This window comes from Salvia miltiorrhiza, chromosome 7 (assembly GCF_028751815.1).
Source record: "Salvia miltiorrhiza cultivar Shanhuang (shh) chromosome 7, IMPLAD_Smil_shh, whole genome shotgun sequence".
Taxonomy (NCBI): domain Eukaryota; kingdom Viridiplantae; phylum Streptophyta; class Magnoliopsida; order Lamiales; family Lamiaceae; genus Salvia; species Salvia miltiorrhiza.
In genome coordinates this window covers 3,296,346-3,312,514 of record NC_080393.1, presented here as the reverse complement: position 1 = coordinate 3,312,514, position 16,169 = coordinate 3,296,346, and the positions used below count along the sequence as shown (strand labels likewise).

General features: G+C 33.5%; 2 protein-coding genes and 1 long non-coding RNA gene across 3 annotated transcripts; 2 read left to right on the top strand and 1 right to left on the bottom strand.

Annotated features, from left to right (window-relative positions):
• Positions 1-151: 151 nt before the first annotated feature.
• On the bottom strand, positions 152-1,543 carry LOC130991667 (uncharacterized). The gene is made up of 3 exons (XM_057915998.1): positions 777-1,543; positions 551-636; positions 152-443 (listed from the first exon to the last, which is right to left on the bottom strand). The coding sequence occupies exons 1-3, from the start codon at positions 1,372-1,374 to the stop codon at positions 396-398; spliced, it is 732 nt and encodes a 243-aa protein (XP_057771981.1). The 5' UTR covers positions 1,375-1,543; the 3' UTR covers positions 152-395.
• Positions 1,544-6,324: 4,781 nt separating this feature from the next.
• On the top strand, positions 6,325-9,312 carry LOC130991665 (E3 ubiquitin-protein ligase MIEL1). The gene is made up of 12 exons (XM_057915996.1): positions 6,325-6,548; positions 6,591-6,725; positions 7,260-7,347; positions 7,463-7,519; positions 7,644-7,676; positions 7,759-7,836; positions 7,937-7,980; positions 8,066-8,106; positions 8,452-8,534; positions 8,619-8,710; positions 8,806-8,875; positions 8,953-9,312. The coding sequence occupies exons 2-12, from the start codon at positions 6,670-6,672 to the stop codon at positions 9,118-9,120; spliced, it is 810 nt and encodes a 269-aa protein (XP_057771979.1). The 5' UTR covers positions 6,325-6,548; positions 6,591-6,669; the 3' UTR covers positions 9,121-9,312.
• A 1,840-nt stretch (positions 9,313-11,152) lies between these two features.
• Positions 11,153-14,214, top strand: LOC130991664 (uncharacterized). The gene is made up of 3 exons (XR_009091178.1): positions 11,153-11,298; positions 13,376-13,440; positions 14,036-14,214. It is a non-coding gene; the product is annotated as an uncharacterized LOC130991664 (long non-coding RNA).
• Positions 14,215-16,169: the final 1,955 nt, after the last annotated feature.

Genomic DNA, 16,169 nt, shown 5'->3' with positions numbered 1-16,169 from the left:
TTATCTCTGCAATTTCATATCTATGGTGATTGGCATGGATTTATGTTGATTTATCTTACCATTGAAGATAGATTCGTGGTTGCTCGTTATATGTTACACCGGATGAAATATATGTATTGCTATATATATTTGCTTGTCTCCATATTAAAGCTTCAAGAAAATACATCAATTTTCCATTAGTGCTGAGAGAAGAAAAAACACATTTGATGACTTTCAAGATTCTGTATCAAAGCAACTGAGGCCAAGAAATAAATAGTCTGAAAATTTTGATATAGGAGGTGTGACAAATTCACCATTATGAATAATCAAATACATGAATACAACAAGTCTAGAGATGTTGATGAACAAAGAAAGTTTGAAGTGTGTGGTCAATCAATCTCCTATAAATTTCTCCTTCAGTTGGCCTTCACATCAGCTGGTGGCGCTGCAGCATCGCCGGCCTCCTGCAAAATCACCGACAACGAACACCAAACTTTTGTCGTAAGAGACCATAATATCCGAATTCAAGCTCGTATCCATACAAATCAAAATCCAAAATAGAAATTCATACATTTTGATCAGCAGGTTTCTTCTCTTCCGCTGAGGGCTTTGTTTCTTGTTCCAACTCTTTGCTCTCCTCCACCTTAAGGCCCTCTTCTGCAAACCAAGAAACAACATAAATTTGAATGATTGGTGATCAAAATATATGCATCAATCATGCCAAGAATCAACAGACACAATCCAGATTCATCTGATAAATTTGACATAAATTTGAGATATATGCATCATGCACAAACCTTTTTCTGCATTCCCTTCATCTGCATCCTTTCCTACTGCCTCAACGACGTCGTTCTTTTCCTCGGAGATCTTCTCATTAGCACAAGAAGAGGACTCATCTTCTACTTGTTGAGAGACCACCTCTTCTTTCTCTTCTTGATCAGCCTTAACCTCATCTCTCTTCTCTTCCTTCAACCCCTCATTCTTGATCTCTTCTTCTCTCTCCTGCACAACCTCGGTGGCTGCAGCGCTTTCTCGCTCCTCCACATCAGCCTTCACCTCCTCTTTTTTCTCTTCCTTCAACTCCTCATTCTTGATGATTTCTTCCTTCTTCTCCTGCACAACCTCAACAACAGCTGCAGCCTCCTCTCTCTTGACATCTCCTTCCTCGGCCTTAACCTCGGATTCTATCTTCTTGGAGATCTCAGCAGCTTGGATTTCATTCTTCTTCAAACTCTCTGAATCCTTGACAGCATTTGCAGCCACGTTTCCACCATTTTGGGGGATTTCAGGAGCTTTTGTTTCTTGGTTTTTGATGCTCCTGCTCTTGCTCTTGCTCTTGCTCTTGGTGATGGTGTTTTGTGTTGCAACAGCGTGCTTTGATTCTCCACAGCCCATTTTGTGTGTGTTTTTTATGTGGATGAGAGTGAAAAATGGATTCTTGAATTATGGAAAAGAAAGAGAAATGAGAGGAAAATGGTGATTTTTTTTTTCCTCTGATTTCTCTTGGGAGTTTCTTCCTACAATTTTGTTCTGGTTTAAAAGGGTGAAGGCACCGGTTTTTCCGTTGTTATTTTGAAGGTTGAAATATTTTCGTGTGGAAATGAATGGACAAGCATTTAAGAAGAAAAAATTGAGAAAATATGAGAAACTTTTTTTTTTAATATAGTGTTATATTAGGATTAGGTTTCATGGAGAAATTAAATATTTTACAAAATTTGGAATAGTTGAATAGTAGATCAATAATTTGATTAATAAACATTTTTGTTTGGGTTAGAATCCTAGAGTGACGGAATTTTCAACATATTAAATAAAATACGTCTGTTCATTAAAATTATTGACTTGTTCATTAGACTTATTGATCTGCTCAATGTTTTTGCAAATTCAAAAAATATATATAGAAATAAATAAATTCAGAATAAATATAGATTATATGATCAATCAATATAAATAAACGAGATTTCTTCTCAATTTTCTAAATATTTGTATTTATCTACGGATCTTTTCCCATATCACTTATATACATATATGGCCTTTCTATAGTATTAAAGGAAAATTAAACTAGTTTATTTAGTTCGTTATATGATATACATTTCATAATTCAAGTGGTTCTAAAATTGCAATTACAGAAAAAACTATATATAGAGTCGAGAAGATTGTAGTCTATTTTTCAATTTGAATGCAAGTGTTTTTAGATCTTTGTACCATATAAAGTGTTATACTTCATGCATGTATTGTTTGTTTGGTTGTAGTATCTACTCAGTAAGATTTTATCTAAGTTTCAATCTAGATATTATAGTTGTTTAATTTGTATTTATAGTGAAGTTAAATGGATATTTAATGGCTTGTTTCTTTTCTATGATGAAAAATCTACCGTTGTCATTTGTGGATTGTAGATAAATATGAAATTTGACTAAAGAATATCGGTGAACATTCACTTGAAAAAAATAAAAAATTGAAAGGATTTTATTTGGATAGACCATAGGAAAATTTTCTTTTTGGGGAAGGGGATTCCCTAGAAATTGGGGTTTTTGAATATTGGGAATTTTGTTGCCATTTTGGTTCAATGCATTTGGATGGTATTGGCGTATTGCCCATAATATTGTTCTTTTATCTTATTTAGGTTCCATTATTACAATGCATTCAGAAAATAATTTTCCATTTTATTAGTAAATTGCACTGCATTTCGTGACAAGACAATTCAGAAATTTATGATTTAATCACTTACCAAACAATTGTATCACTTTTACATATGTCCTAAATTTAATTATATTATTATTGATTCAAAAAAATTATGTATTATATTTTTTTGTGGAAAAAATTATATATTGTATTTTAATTACTTTTTGTGCAACGAATATGTGCAACATACTATTTTTTACATTTCAATAAATTTTAATTTTCGTTAAAAAAACGTTTCTTAACCCTGCGATTATTAAACAAGAATATATGTTTTTCCCCAAAGTTTTATACATATTTATTCAAAACTAGTATATAAAACGAACTTATATGATTTCCCGATGACAAATTATGAATTCGAATTCAATTAGTACCTTTCTAAATCAAGATGTTAATAGTACTTCTCATGTATTCATATAATGATTTCCGGTGTAATGAATTTAATTTAACTATTTATATATGATAATAATTTAGTATTTGTAATAATTTCAATATTTTATTTTTATGTCTTTAAATTCTGCAGGCCCATAAAGCATAAGACAAAAAGGATATAAATATTGGAGAATATAGCCTTGCGTTGTGTTGTCTCCAACCATTGGCTATTTAAATATATACAAAGTCTAAAAAGGGATAAACATAAAAAAATGTAAATATATAATATATTTATATAGTTGTTTTGCAGGCTGTGTGACAATTCGTGGAGTGATGATACCGAAGTTTATATATGGCTTTTATCCCTTTAAAATAATTATTTTTAATCCTGAATTGAGAACCTATAATTTATTTTCGTAGTTTACAACTCCTTCTTCATGCATGATATTTTAATAGCTATTTAGGATTTGTCTGGATGGATTTTCCCAGTGACATTTTTTCTTAAGTTAATTTTTTTATTATATTATCTTCATAATGCTAATGGTCCACATATGAAGGAAATTCAACCTTTTCATTATATATTTTTTATTTTTTTCAATCAATCTTTATATTTTTAGTCATTTTTTGGCGTTTTGCTGAAATTTCGAATATAGCTAATTATTCCATACTAATACTTCATGAGTTGAAAAAACGTATAAGAAAATTATAGCATTGTTTGGTATTTCTGTTTAATGATGAGATAGTCTCGTAATAAGTTAGCTGTAATTGCAATTTTTCAAGAAAAAATTGGGTGTAATGTAAATGAACTGATTTGATCAACTAAGTGGAAGACTTTACTATTCAACCTTGTTTTTATATTGTGGAGCTTTAAAATTTGCGTTTACATCATTTGCTAAAATTTGTGTAAGCTCGGTCTTTTATAGTAAGACGATTGGGATTTGAGTCATTTAAAAAATTAGATTATAAATATTTTTCTTTTTTCTTTGGGTACTAACAATATTTTTTTTTAAAAGAGCAAAAATATGAACAAGTAATTTTTTTTCAAGCAAAGAAAACACTGAATTGGGCCCAAGCGATGGGTTAATGGTCTCAAATTTGCCATTTAGCTATTTGATGGGCTTGGTAGCTGATGCCCAAATCTCATTTACATTTTATTTCAATATTTTATTTTGATAAATAGTAATAATTCCCAAATCCTAGGACTGATATTATTAATTTATTCAAATCTATCATGTATATATATTACACCTAAACAAGATTTGTTTTCAAAACGTAAAAGTACCTGAAAAATAGATTTAGTAACATGTAGACCATATTAATACTTGGAAAAAAAAATAGCAATAAAATAAATAAAATCACAAAATAAAATACGCACAATAAATTAATACTACGAGTTCGAATTTTACGAATGTCTTATAAGAGAAAGTGTGGAACATGGCGTGTATAATGTTTAGATTGCGTCATGCATGTTTTGCGTCGTTTAAGAAAATAAAATGAGCAAGGCAAGATTGTTTTGCATAACATGTATTTTTGGCAATAATGTAAACATTAGTCAAAGATTTATTAAAATCCACGTCACAAATATCTTATCCAAAATAAAATGCTCGAAATTAAAAATAAAAATAAAAATTGCGGCTTCATCAACTCCAAGAGTGCATGCATAAGCACTTTGTGCAAATTGGGTGCACCTAGAATTTGTCAAATATGGAGGAGCACTATAATAATAATAATAATAATAATAATAATAAGAATGAAGGCCTCCATTTCTCTTGGAATCATGGCCATACTTAAGGTTTTCAAGAAACATGTCTAAGACAATTAAAGCCAATAAACAAAGAGGAAACATAATAAATAAATAAATGAAATTCAAGTTTTTTAAAAAGTCACGTGTTTCTTAATTTGGTTAATTCTTGTGTAGAATGAAGACATAAAAATGTGAACTTGAACAATTTGTTTAGAGATTTTGGAAAGTTGGAAGATGAATATTTTGAGAATATAAGTAGACTTCACCTTTGTGCGTGTGTGTGTGTGTGTGTGTGGAGGAAAGTAGACTCTTCATCTAATGAAGTAAAAAAAAATAGTAAATGTTTAGACTGGTTTGAAGAGTTGGGAATGTGAAAAGTTATCAAGTTTGCATAGTAACTCTTGAACTTCATCATTTTGAGTAATTAAACTATTTATTAATCCGATTAATTTAAAATTAATAATATATTTTCATCTCCACTTTTGCGTGTCTTACTTATAATGCTTACAATAATTTCAAAACAAGTCCTAGTTGAAATTCTCTGAAAATGTTAGACCTAAATACTGAAATTTGATTCCCATAATAAAAAAAATTAATATAATGTTAATATTCGGTATCAGAAAAGGTTTGAAATTCCTTTCTTCACGTCTTCTTCTCTAATACAAATTGTAAAAAAAAAAAGTTGTTCTCGACGAATTATAAATTAACAAATTAATAATATAAATTTCCCCGATTTCGATTTGAGCAAAAATAATAAAACAATACTACTATTTTTTAAGAAATCTCCTTTATAAATATACAAGTCTCATTAATATTATGACTTAATAATTCTTAAAATATTATAATTATGATAAATACACACAATCAAGTAATTATTCATACTCCTTTCGTCCCGATTATGTAGTATTGTTTTTTTCCTTTTTGAATGATCCAAAATATATAACATGGTTTTATAAAAAGTGACATGGTTAATTCATTTATTAATATATTATTATTTAATTATTTGATTAATTCTAATATTAATGTATTGTTAAAAATAAATATGACATTATTAAAAAATTATTTGTATAATTTTTTTAGTAACTTTTTTAATTTTTTATATAAAATTCAATTGAAAATGATTCCAATGGTAATGCATGAATAACTATTTAAGTTTGGATTCAAATTTTAAGAAATCGCCTATTAATGCATTGCAAACAACTTATTCAATCATATACTCCATATATTATATACTGTGTCTCGTTCGTTATTCTTATTTCTCACGACACCCAAATTCAATTAGTCCATATAACTCATCACAGGAAGTATAATTTTAACCAGGGGGCTTAGCCCACTGGCCACCGGGTCCTCACTTAAGTGAAAAAAAAAAAAAGGAAGTATAATTTTGAATTGAAAATCAAGATCCAAGGAGGAGTTTCCAGCCAATCAGATGCCTTGACTCTGACAAGTGTGAGAAATCCACATGGCCAAAACCGATCATCTCAAGCAATAGCTAAAGGATTTTAACTGTCGCCAAGAAACAGTTAACTTTAATTTTCTCGAGAGATTGCTTTCAATGCGGGAGCTCCGATTGGCTGGAATGAGCGGTGCTGGGTCCCACCCGGCCACCCCACTCCACAATCTTTTTCACGCCACCTTATCATCTTCCCCAAAATAATTCATATATAATGCTGGAAGCTCTTTCCAGATTTGGAAATTTAGGAATATAAAAAGGAGATAAAGCAGAGGTGTTTGTTTTGCCATTAAATGCTCGAGTATATATATAATGTGTCTCTGTCCATTTGACTCCATGGCCCTCCTAATTTGATTTTATTAGGCTTCTTGGATTTTTTGAGGTCTCCCCATCTTCTTCTTCTTGCATCCCACTTTGTGTGGTGGCTCTGCTCTTTCACTCGGAAATGCTAATGGAAGGCAACCCCAATGATCGCCTCACTTTTGGGAAGATGGGTTATGGGTACTCTCTCTCTCTCTCTCTTGAGATGTCCATTTTTTTTTCTGAGGTTTATGTATCTTTGATCTTGCTGCAGTGTTGTAGTTAGGTTTTAGTGTGATATTGATGTTCTCATTTCTGGATTTTTCATCTATTTTTGAGAAATCAAGTATTGATTGTGTAGTCATATTGATTATATCCATATATGTATGCAGAAAAATGGAGTATTTTTTATATTGATGTAGTCATATTGATTATATACCTATATATATGTGTGTGTGTGTGTGTGTGTGCAGAAATATAGAATCTTTTATCCACTCCCTGTGTTTGCTGGCAATCTGTCCACTGTTGAAGTTTACTGCTTGATCTTATCCAGAAATAGAAATTTTGGTAGTTTGTAATGAATCTTTCAGTGGGATCTTTCTGATTTGGGAAAGAACCCAAATTTACAGAAATAGTTTAGTAGATCCAAATTCTTCATGTGAAATGGCTTTTCAAATTTCTCTATATCATAGAGAAATTCAAATTACTGATTCTGTAGTCACTGGATGTATATAGATGCAAGCATTATAGAAGAAGATGCAAGATTCGAGCTCCATGCTGCAACGAAGTCTATGATTGTCGCCACTGTCACAACGAAGCCATGGTACTCCAAGATTTTACCTATGTACCATTTGAATTATTCATGTTGTTTTGCTTAATCTATTGCTTAACATGAGAATTTGGGAATTTTTCTTGCTTGTTCCTTGTTGAATCAACAGAGTATGCAGCGCAAGATCTATGATCGTCATGAACTAGTCCGGTGTGATGTGAAACAAGTATGTCCTTTGCAGAAATGTAGTCTTCTTGCTTCTCCTCTCGAGTCACTTTGTATATATTTGTCAATTATTTCTCGTCCTCGATTTCTGGTTGAAGTTGATGGCCTTCTTCGTTCGACTGCAGGTTATTTGTTCTGTCTGTGACACGGAGCAGCCTGTACTTCTTCTCGACCTTAATACTGATTTGCAGTCATCTATTTCCTACAGTCCGTATATTAATCTCTCTTCGTCTCATCCAGGTTGCACACGTTTGCACGAATTGTGGTGTCAATATGGGAGAGTATTTCTGTGAAATTTGCAAATTCTATGATGATGATGTAATATGATCTTCAATCTCTCTCTTTTTCAATCCCTTGTATAAACAAAGACTTCAATTCTAGCTCCTTGATGCTTACTAGTCATTCTTGATTGATGCAGATTGAGAAAGGACAGTTTCATTGTGATGATTGTGGGATCTGCAGGTTTGTGAAACGAACTCGATTATTCAAACTTGTTTATACGAAATTGTGAAGTCCGTTGGTGCTGATTTATGCTTGTTGTTTGCAGGATTGGAGGTCGAGAGAACTTCTATCACTGCAAAAAGTGCGGTATGTGACTCATTGCATCTCTTTCAGGCCGTTTACTTTGCATGATTGAGTATTTTTATCCTTTCAAGAAAGGCCTTGAGATATCCCAAAGTTTCAATCCATCAATTAAACGCCCCCTTGTTCAAGACTGGTTTTTTGCATCTCTTTCAGGCCGTTTACTTTGCATGATTGAGTATTTTTTATCCTTTCAAGAAAGGCCTTGAGATATCCCAAAGTTTCAATCCATCAATTAAACGCCCCCTTGTTCAAGACTGGTTTTTTACCTCTCGTTTTGGGATGCTTTGTCGTTGATCTTCGACTAAACAGACAACCTATCTCTTCATCCCGTTCTCGCTAATCGTGCAGGCTCTTGTTATTCACTTAGTCTACGCAACAACCACCTCTGCGTGGAGGACTCCATGAGGCACCACTGCCCTATTTGCTATGAGGTTTCTTCTCAACTTCTGAGTATTACATTACTCGTTATATACGTATACACTTTTCCAAAATCCATGATTACTTGCGTTTCACAGTATCTATTCGACTCCCTCAAAGATGTCACGGTCATGAAATGTGGACACACCATGCATACAGAGTGTTACGATGAGCTGATCAAGCGTGACAGGTAATGAACTGCCTTGTCTCTGAATCACCACCGCGTTTTTTTTTTGTGCTTGTTCCACGTGTCAAAAACAACTTTCTCCCACTCGTGTCGTGCAGGTTCTGCTGCCCAATATGTTCCAAGTCGATCATGGACATGTCTATCGCGTGGAAGAGAATAGACGAGGAAGTAAGTCTCTGTCTCCCTACACAGACACTGTTGTGAACAGTTTTGCAGATTGAAGAGTTTTAACTTCTGTGTTGCAGATTGAAGCAACCACGATGCCTGAGGAGTACAGATACAAGAAGGTGTGGATTCTGTGCAATGACTGTAACGACACGACTGAGGTCTATTTCCACATAATCGGCCAGAAATGCAGCCACTGTGAATCGTATAATACCAGAACAATTGCTCCCCCTGTTCTTCCTCAGTAAAAAACTTGCTATTATTTTGCTCTGATGCACCGGAAAAGCTGGTGCGGTTTGTGATTGATATCGTCGTTTCTTGTCATTTTTATACGCGTGGTGGATGCTATTGTATTGCTCTTCCTGTTAATGTGGGGGGAAAAGAATACTGAGCTCAGTGACTTTGGATTGATGTATACAAAGTTTCATTGTTTTGTTCAATTTTTGGGTCATGTAGTTCATAAGTTAAATGATGTTTCAATCCTGCATTGGTACATGCTGTGGTACATACCTAATATGGAAGAAAAAAAATGATTTATGTTATTAATAGTTTGATTATTGATCATAGTTATGGTTAAACTTTTCTACATATTGAATTAAGCAAGAAAACATGGAGTTGAGTTTGCAAGCTGCACTAAGAGAAGCTCAATCAAGTTGATGATCATTATTTTACTAGTAATAAAAATTTGTAATTATAGCAGTGTGTAGCATATATATATATATACATAGTACTTTTGAAATAAGCCATAATATGGATACTTAGGTCTCGTTTGATTTTTAGTAAAGGATTATGTAGGATAATTTTTAACCAGGATATTTAGCGTGGATAATGACAGATTATTAGTACAGAGTTGGTGTTTGCTATCATGGCTAAATACAGAATGTCCTGGTTTAAGTTAATAGTTAATCCTAGGGGAGGTGGTATTATTAATCCTAAGAAATCTGGATTAATAATACTGGATCGTGGGATTAAATCGGGTCATCCGCATTATTACTAAATAATACCAAACACTAGACTGATCTGTACTAAATTAGCTAATACAGTGTATTAGCCAATATCAAAAGTTTGTTGTGTGTTTCTTCAAACACAGCTGCAACAGCTGCTCAGCTACTTCATCCAACACTTTTCCCTCTTCCCTCTTCAACCTCTCACTCAATCCACGAGCAACTCACCTCAGCTCTGCGCCACCCTCATCCACCACCACCTTCCTAATAGCCTTACTTATCTTCTCCCCTTTAAACACACCATCTTCACTTGTTGACACCTCCCCACAGTTGCCACCCTCCACCAGCATCCAAGCATTTATAGGCTGATCATTTTTCATAGGCATGGCCATTGGCCATGACTGCGACCGCAAAATACATGCTCTCCATACAACTCCACCCACAATGGCTCACAAAGCCACCCACATTTTGATGGCCTAATATATCAGCCTGCGGTGCCCATCCTGTCACAACTAGTCCTCTCTCCCCTGCCCTCTCGAGGAAGCCCTCTGGCAGCACCTCGTCTAGGCTCACCGTTGCTCCCAGTGGAAACCTGATGATCTATATGAAGCTCACACTGCAAAGCTGCAGCCCTTTTGCTATCTCTTCAATCTCAGACTATTGAGGATTTGCTATTGAGGATTTCTATATCATAGAGAAATCCAAATGTAATGCCCCGACTTTTTATTAAGGATTATAGACTTTTAATTATTGATTTAAGGATTTCTTATGGTAATTAGGGTTCAGCATCCATTAATAAAATACGGACTTATGTGAATTTGATGATTACATACGTGATAATTTATTTTTATTTTTATTTCAACGGATGATGCACTCAAAATATATTTTGAGTCCATTAAGAGAATGATGGAGCTCAAAGATTTATTTTGAGTTTTCAAATCGAAAAAAAAAAAATTTTTATGTATTTATTTATTTTTACCGAGAAATTTAGGAATGATGAGTTATAAAAATTTTCCATCAATATTTTTCTCAAATTATTTTCCTATGATGTATTTATAAATTGAGAGAGTGCACTAATGTTAGTGCTATTTATTCTAATTTTGATCACAAGAGTTTTATGCTCTAGCATTTTATTAATTGATGATTAGTCTTACATATATTTTTTTTTTTCTTACACATGGGTTATTACTACACCACATTTTTATATTTACTTAATGTAACACCCCATTATCCTCCACTAATATTTTCTTTTCCCTACCATCACTAATATTTTCTTTTCCCTACCACTAATATTTTTCCCTACCACTACTCCTACCTCTCCACCACACTGCTCCTTTTCCCCCACCACTACATTCTTTCTCCCACTCTCACAACTTTTCTCCCACCATTATCACACTCCATAGAAGCCTTTGAAGCCCCAAGAGAAGTAGCAAAGCAAGGGAGAGTGTGGGAAAACTATAGAGTGAAGGTTGTGCTTCGAGGGTGAGTTTTTCTTTGCTTTTTCTCAACTGAAAATGCTTTATGGCCATGGATTTTTACACATTTGTGTGCTATATTATGTGAGGATATGTTTTATGATTTTGGATGATTATTTTGGTAGAGTTTATTGGGTGAAAAACCGTGCATGAGGTAAGGCAGCGAATCTGCCATAAGCACACTGCTCGGCAGTGTTTTGCAAGGCGATTCCAGCCATCCAAACGGTTCCCAAAAATTCCCAAATTAATTGTGTATCATATTTCATATGTTTTCTATACTTTGGTAAAATTTCAGAAGGTTTGGAGCTCTTATGATTTATTTATGAATTTGTAAACATCACTGCCCATCTGGAATACATTTTTGGTAAACAATCTTTGGGAGGCCATAAGTAAAGTTTCAATCGGTGAAAACCTTTGAAACTTGAATATGTCACTCTAGACTCCCGTATCTTTCTTTTGACATCGGTCTCACCATTTTTGAGTAAGGGAAACAACCGGTATAAATTCTTGAAATCTAGTTCTTATTCCTTGTACCATCCAGTAGATTTTACAAACCTACGACTTTGAGGTGGCAAAGGCCGACTTAAATCTTTGATTCTCAAGCCTATCTTTCTACTGAATATTCACTGACATTTTGGGAACTTACTTGTTCAGTTTTAGAATTTTTGGTGAAGCCTAAAGTGGTTTTTCCGATTTATGTTCTAAATCTGCCAAACTTGAACTCTTTTTGTGCACTGAACTTTAGACAGTCATATCTTCTAAACCATGAATGTTCTTGGAGTAAATCCAACTGTAGAGTGTTATGATCTCTCCCTAGTTTCCAGATTGACCCTTGGGGTTCCCAGTGGAGTTTTGTAAAGGGAGATATGAATTTTTAAAGAAAGCCCACTGACTTGGTTGTAATCTGGAAATCTGAAATTTTCAGATTTTTGCTTGTTAAATACCCATCTTTGAGAGGGCATATCTTGCTCGTTTGAATTTTTTTTCATTCGATTCAAATTGGAGAATGATCCTTGAAATGTCTAGTTTCCAGAATGTCTTTTGGAGCCTCATTTGGAGATCCGAGGCAGATTTGATGTCTGTTGCAAAACAACCTCTTAAGAGCTCAAGTTGTTGAATTATTTTCTATGTATCAAAGTTTATTTTAAAGGATGTTTCATGAAAGATTTAGTATATGTGCGTAACGAGTTTGGGACTATTTATTTTAAATGAGGTCCGTTCTTTTATTTAAATTATGATGGACTTTTAATGAATATTTTTGGGATTAAACTCTTATTTCTTGATTTATATAAATTATTTTTTTAAGGACTTATAAATATGAATTTCGTAGGCCTACTGACCTACTGTGATCGACGGTTTGTCGATGTCTAATAGCTTTGAAAATTTTATAGCAAGTCCCTACATGAGTCTTGAGTACCCTGGTAAAATTTCAAGCCATTCCAACTTCGTTTGATACTTCTTTAAAATGCAAAACCTAAACTGCACATTACTACCGAGAATTTCAGAGAACAGAGGAAAGAGTCATTCATTTCAGTAGCTTCCTGTGTGATCTAGATTTCCAAATTTTTATGGTATTAACCTTATTGTTTTAGCTAGATATCCACCAAAGTTGAGCCCATTTTGACAACGTTTACTATTTTTCAAAAATCCAAGTTTTCGATTGTTCAAAACTGCCGAACATGGTAGATCGTGGTAAAAACGTCATATCTCTCAAACCACTTGGAGTTTTCGACTCTACTTTTTTTTTTTTTTATGAAACTAGACTCGAAGATCTTTCTTTCGGTATGAGTCTCGAGTCCAGGAGATGTCGGAGTCAGAACAGATTAAATTTTGAAGTTGAGTCAGTGTAAAAACAGAGCATGTTTTGATGATGTTTGATTGTGATTCTTATGTGCCTTATGTGTTTGTGTTGCCTATGTGTTTGAATGAGATTAGACGGGGTATGATTGATTTTTGACTGTCTTTAATGTAACGAATTATGGATGCTAGAACCCTAAAACATTAAAAGATACCCTAGGCACGTAGAATTAGACTTTGTCTTATGACAATTTCTTCACGAACTTATCGACTCTTCATCAATGAAGGTCTGGGCGACAGAAAGTGAAGCCGAAGAAGAAACGACTCCACGCCAGCTTTAAGAACAATTGAGGTGGGCATTACTTTTACTATACGTATATAGAGATCCCCTGCGTGTCGTAGGCCTCTTATACGAATATATGCATGAGATGATTTTAACTGTTAATTTCACTTTATTATTATGCCCAAATGATAAATGACTCTTATGAAATGAAAATGAAATGTTCATGAAATGAAATGAAATGTTTATGAAATGATTGACTGCCAAAAATGTTTATGTTTTTATATGTATCCTATCTGTGTTGGTTCGCCAACTTTAAAGGAAATCCAATTGGGATCCTATGCTAGACAAAGGTCGCTAGCTAGGGTTAACGTGTACACTCATGGAGACCGCGAGTCGCTTGCGACCGGTCTTGGCGTCCGTGGTAAGGAGGCCTCCTTCCCGGCGCGTGACAGAAAGGACAGATATGGATCATATAGACTGAAAATGGGATGCGCATCCACCTTTATGAAAATGAATGAAATGTTTTAGTAAGCGCAGGTCATTCAAGAAAACCCCTGTGTGTTACTGTTGGCAGTTCAATTTATATATGTATGCATGTTGTATTTTCGGCTTATGTCACTGAGTATTTTTATACTCAGCCCTGCATGTATTTCTAAATGTGCAGGTTGAGCAGGCGATGGAATGGATCGGTGTTGAGCGGATTTCCCTTTTGATGTTTATGTAATGAAACCTTGAGTATGCATCTCCATATGCATAACTCACACGTTTTTTCGCTGCAAACACTCTTACTTATTTATCATTTCTACTTGAACTTATTACTACTTCATTTTAATTAACTTTCAATTGGGGTCTAGTCGTTATGGCAGACTCATTTGTGAATTACCCAAGTGGTTATATATATATACCACTAGTTTGTTATTAATGTTGGTTACTTAGTAAATCCCCTTTAATTTCCGTTTCTTATTGTTCACCCCAAGTCATAACCCCGGTTAACCCGTCATTGGGATAGTGGGCTGTGACACCAAATTACTGGTTTTGTAGTCACTGGATGTATATAGATGCAAGCATTATAGAAGAAGATGCAAAAAAATAGAATATCCTGATAATAGCCAAAATTCTAGAAAAGTCTAAAGAATATCCTCAAACAACATAAACGGATAAACCTTCAGCATTTCAGTCTTCTCCTCAAGTGTTACCTTCAGCATTTCAGTCTTCTCCTCAAGTGTTTCAGGGGAATTTAGGTATAAAATCAAGGCGTGTTTCAGGGGAATTTAGGTATAAAATCAAGGCTAGTTTCCCCGCACTAGCATGCTCCATCAGCTTCTCCCCGCACTAGCATGCTCCATCAGCTTCCATCGGGTGACTCCATCGATAAGCTCTGTCTGGCCAAGGCTAGTTCGTTACTAGCACTTATTGCAGCTTCAATTCGCACATAATCAACAGGGGCAACAGGATGAGAACTCTCACTGCGCGGTCTCACTGAAGATGAGTTCAGCATAGAGGTTGGGAAACTCGGAATTCTGCCTTTGCATGTTTCGCAAAACTCAAAAATTTGATTCAGATCGGCATCTACTACTGCTCCCCTAACCTCAAGCAAAAAAAGATGAGTTCAGCATAGAGGTTGGGAAACTGGAATTTGTCTTTGCATTTTCGCAAAACTCAAAAATTTGATTCAGATCGGCATCTACTACTGCTCCCCTAACCTCAAGCAAAAATATAAGAAAGGTTAGTATAACATTTTAAAACAAAAACAATCAAAACTCAAAAAAAAAAAAAATGAGAATAGCTACTATAAGAAATCTGTTAGAGACAAAGTTTATAGTAGAAGGAAGAAGAAGACAAAGGACGTGCGGCAGTAGACTTAATTAGATATCAGTTTTATTTATGTTTATTTTATTTAATTAAGTTAGTTAGATATCAGTTTTATTTATGTTTATTTTATTTAATTAAGTTAGGCTTATCTCTTTCTCTAAGTATTTAGGTCAGAATCCTATTCTGTTAAGGAAAGGATTTAGTAGTATAAATAAGGCTTCTCTCCTTACGAGAGAGGCTGTCTAGGATTTGATTTTTGGTTTAGCACAAGTTGCTTTAGAATAGGAGAGTTCCTCTCGTTTGGATTTCTCTTTGTTTTGCGTATAACCATTCTTTAGTTTTGTATAACCATTCTTTAGATTGTAAGAATCTGCTATGTCCTATCACAATCAATTAATCCGAAATTGAAGAACAGATACGGATCGCCCGAAAACAAACAAACAAACAATATTTATTAGGGAAAAACGTAACAAACTTGGTTTGTAATATTGCAGCACACACTCTCAACCTCTTCTTCTTTTATTTTCTCTTCTTGTCTTATTTGCATTGGCAAAATATTTTTATAAAATTAATACTAATTTAATTATTATACTTACAAATATAATAAAAATTAATTTCAATTGAATATATTTGAATTGAATATTGAAAAAATAAAAAAGAATTCACAATTATAAAATTTGATATTATGTAAAACAAAACCAAAAAAGTAAATTAATTTTTTTTAAAAATACTACTATTAAAAAAAATTTAAAATATATTTATTCAAAGAAGATGAGAGAGGAGAGAGAAATCTATAAAACTTTAATATTTAAACAAATATATTTTTTACATTTTAAATCAAATATTTTCATAAAATATATCATATTAAAGCTCTTATCGTTATCTTTAATTTGATATGCATATTAAATAGTTTATAATTAATCGAATTTCCCAATTTTGGAAAGAAATGTAGCAACAAATAAGAGGTTAAAGAAAATAAAAATAAA

Excerpts from the sequence above, each read along its gene's own strand:
- LOC130991667 (XM_057915998.1), bottom strand. The coding sequence starts at position 1,374 with ATGGGCTGTGGAGAATCAAAGCACGCTGTTGCAACACAAAACACCATC. Across the intron at positions 637-776 it reads TGAAGGGAATGCAGAAAAAG|AAGAGGGCCTTAAGGTGGAG; the intron begins GTTTGTGCATGA and ends CTTGGTTTGCAG. Across the intron at positions 444-550 it reads AGAAACCTGCTGATCAAAAT|GAGGCCGGCGATGCTGCAGC; the intron begins GTATGAATTTCT and ends GTGATTTTGCAG.
- LOC130991665 (XM_057915996.1), top strand. The coding sequence starts at position 6,670 with ATGCTAATGGAAGGCAACCCCAATGATCGCCTCACTTTTGGGAAGATG. Across the intron at positions 8,107-8,451 it reads CTATCACTGCAAAAAGTGCG|GCTCTTGTTATTCACTTAGT; the intron begins GTATGTGACTCA and ends CTAATCGTGCAG. Across the intron at positions 8,711-8,805 it reads GAGCTGATCAAGCGTGACAG|GTTCTGCTGCCCAATATGTT; the intron begins GTAATGAACTGC and ends CGTGTCGTGCAG.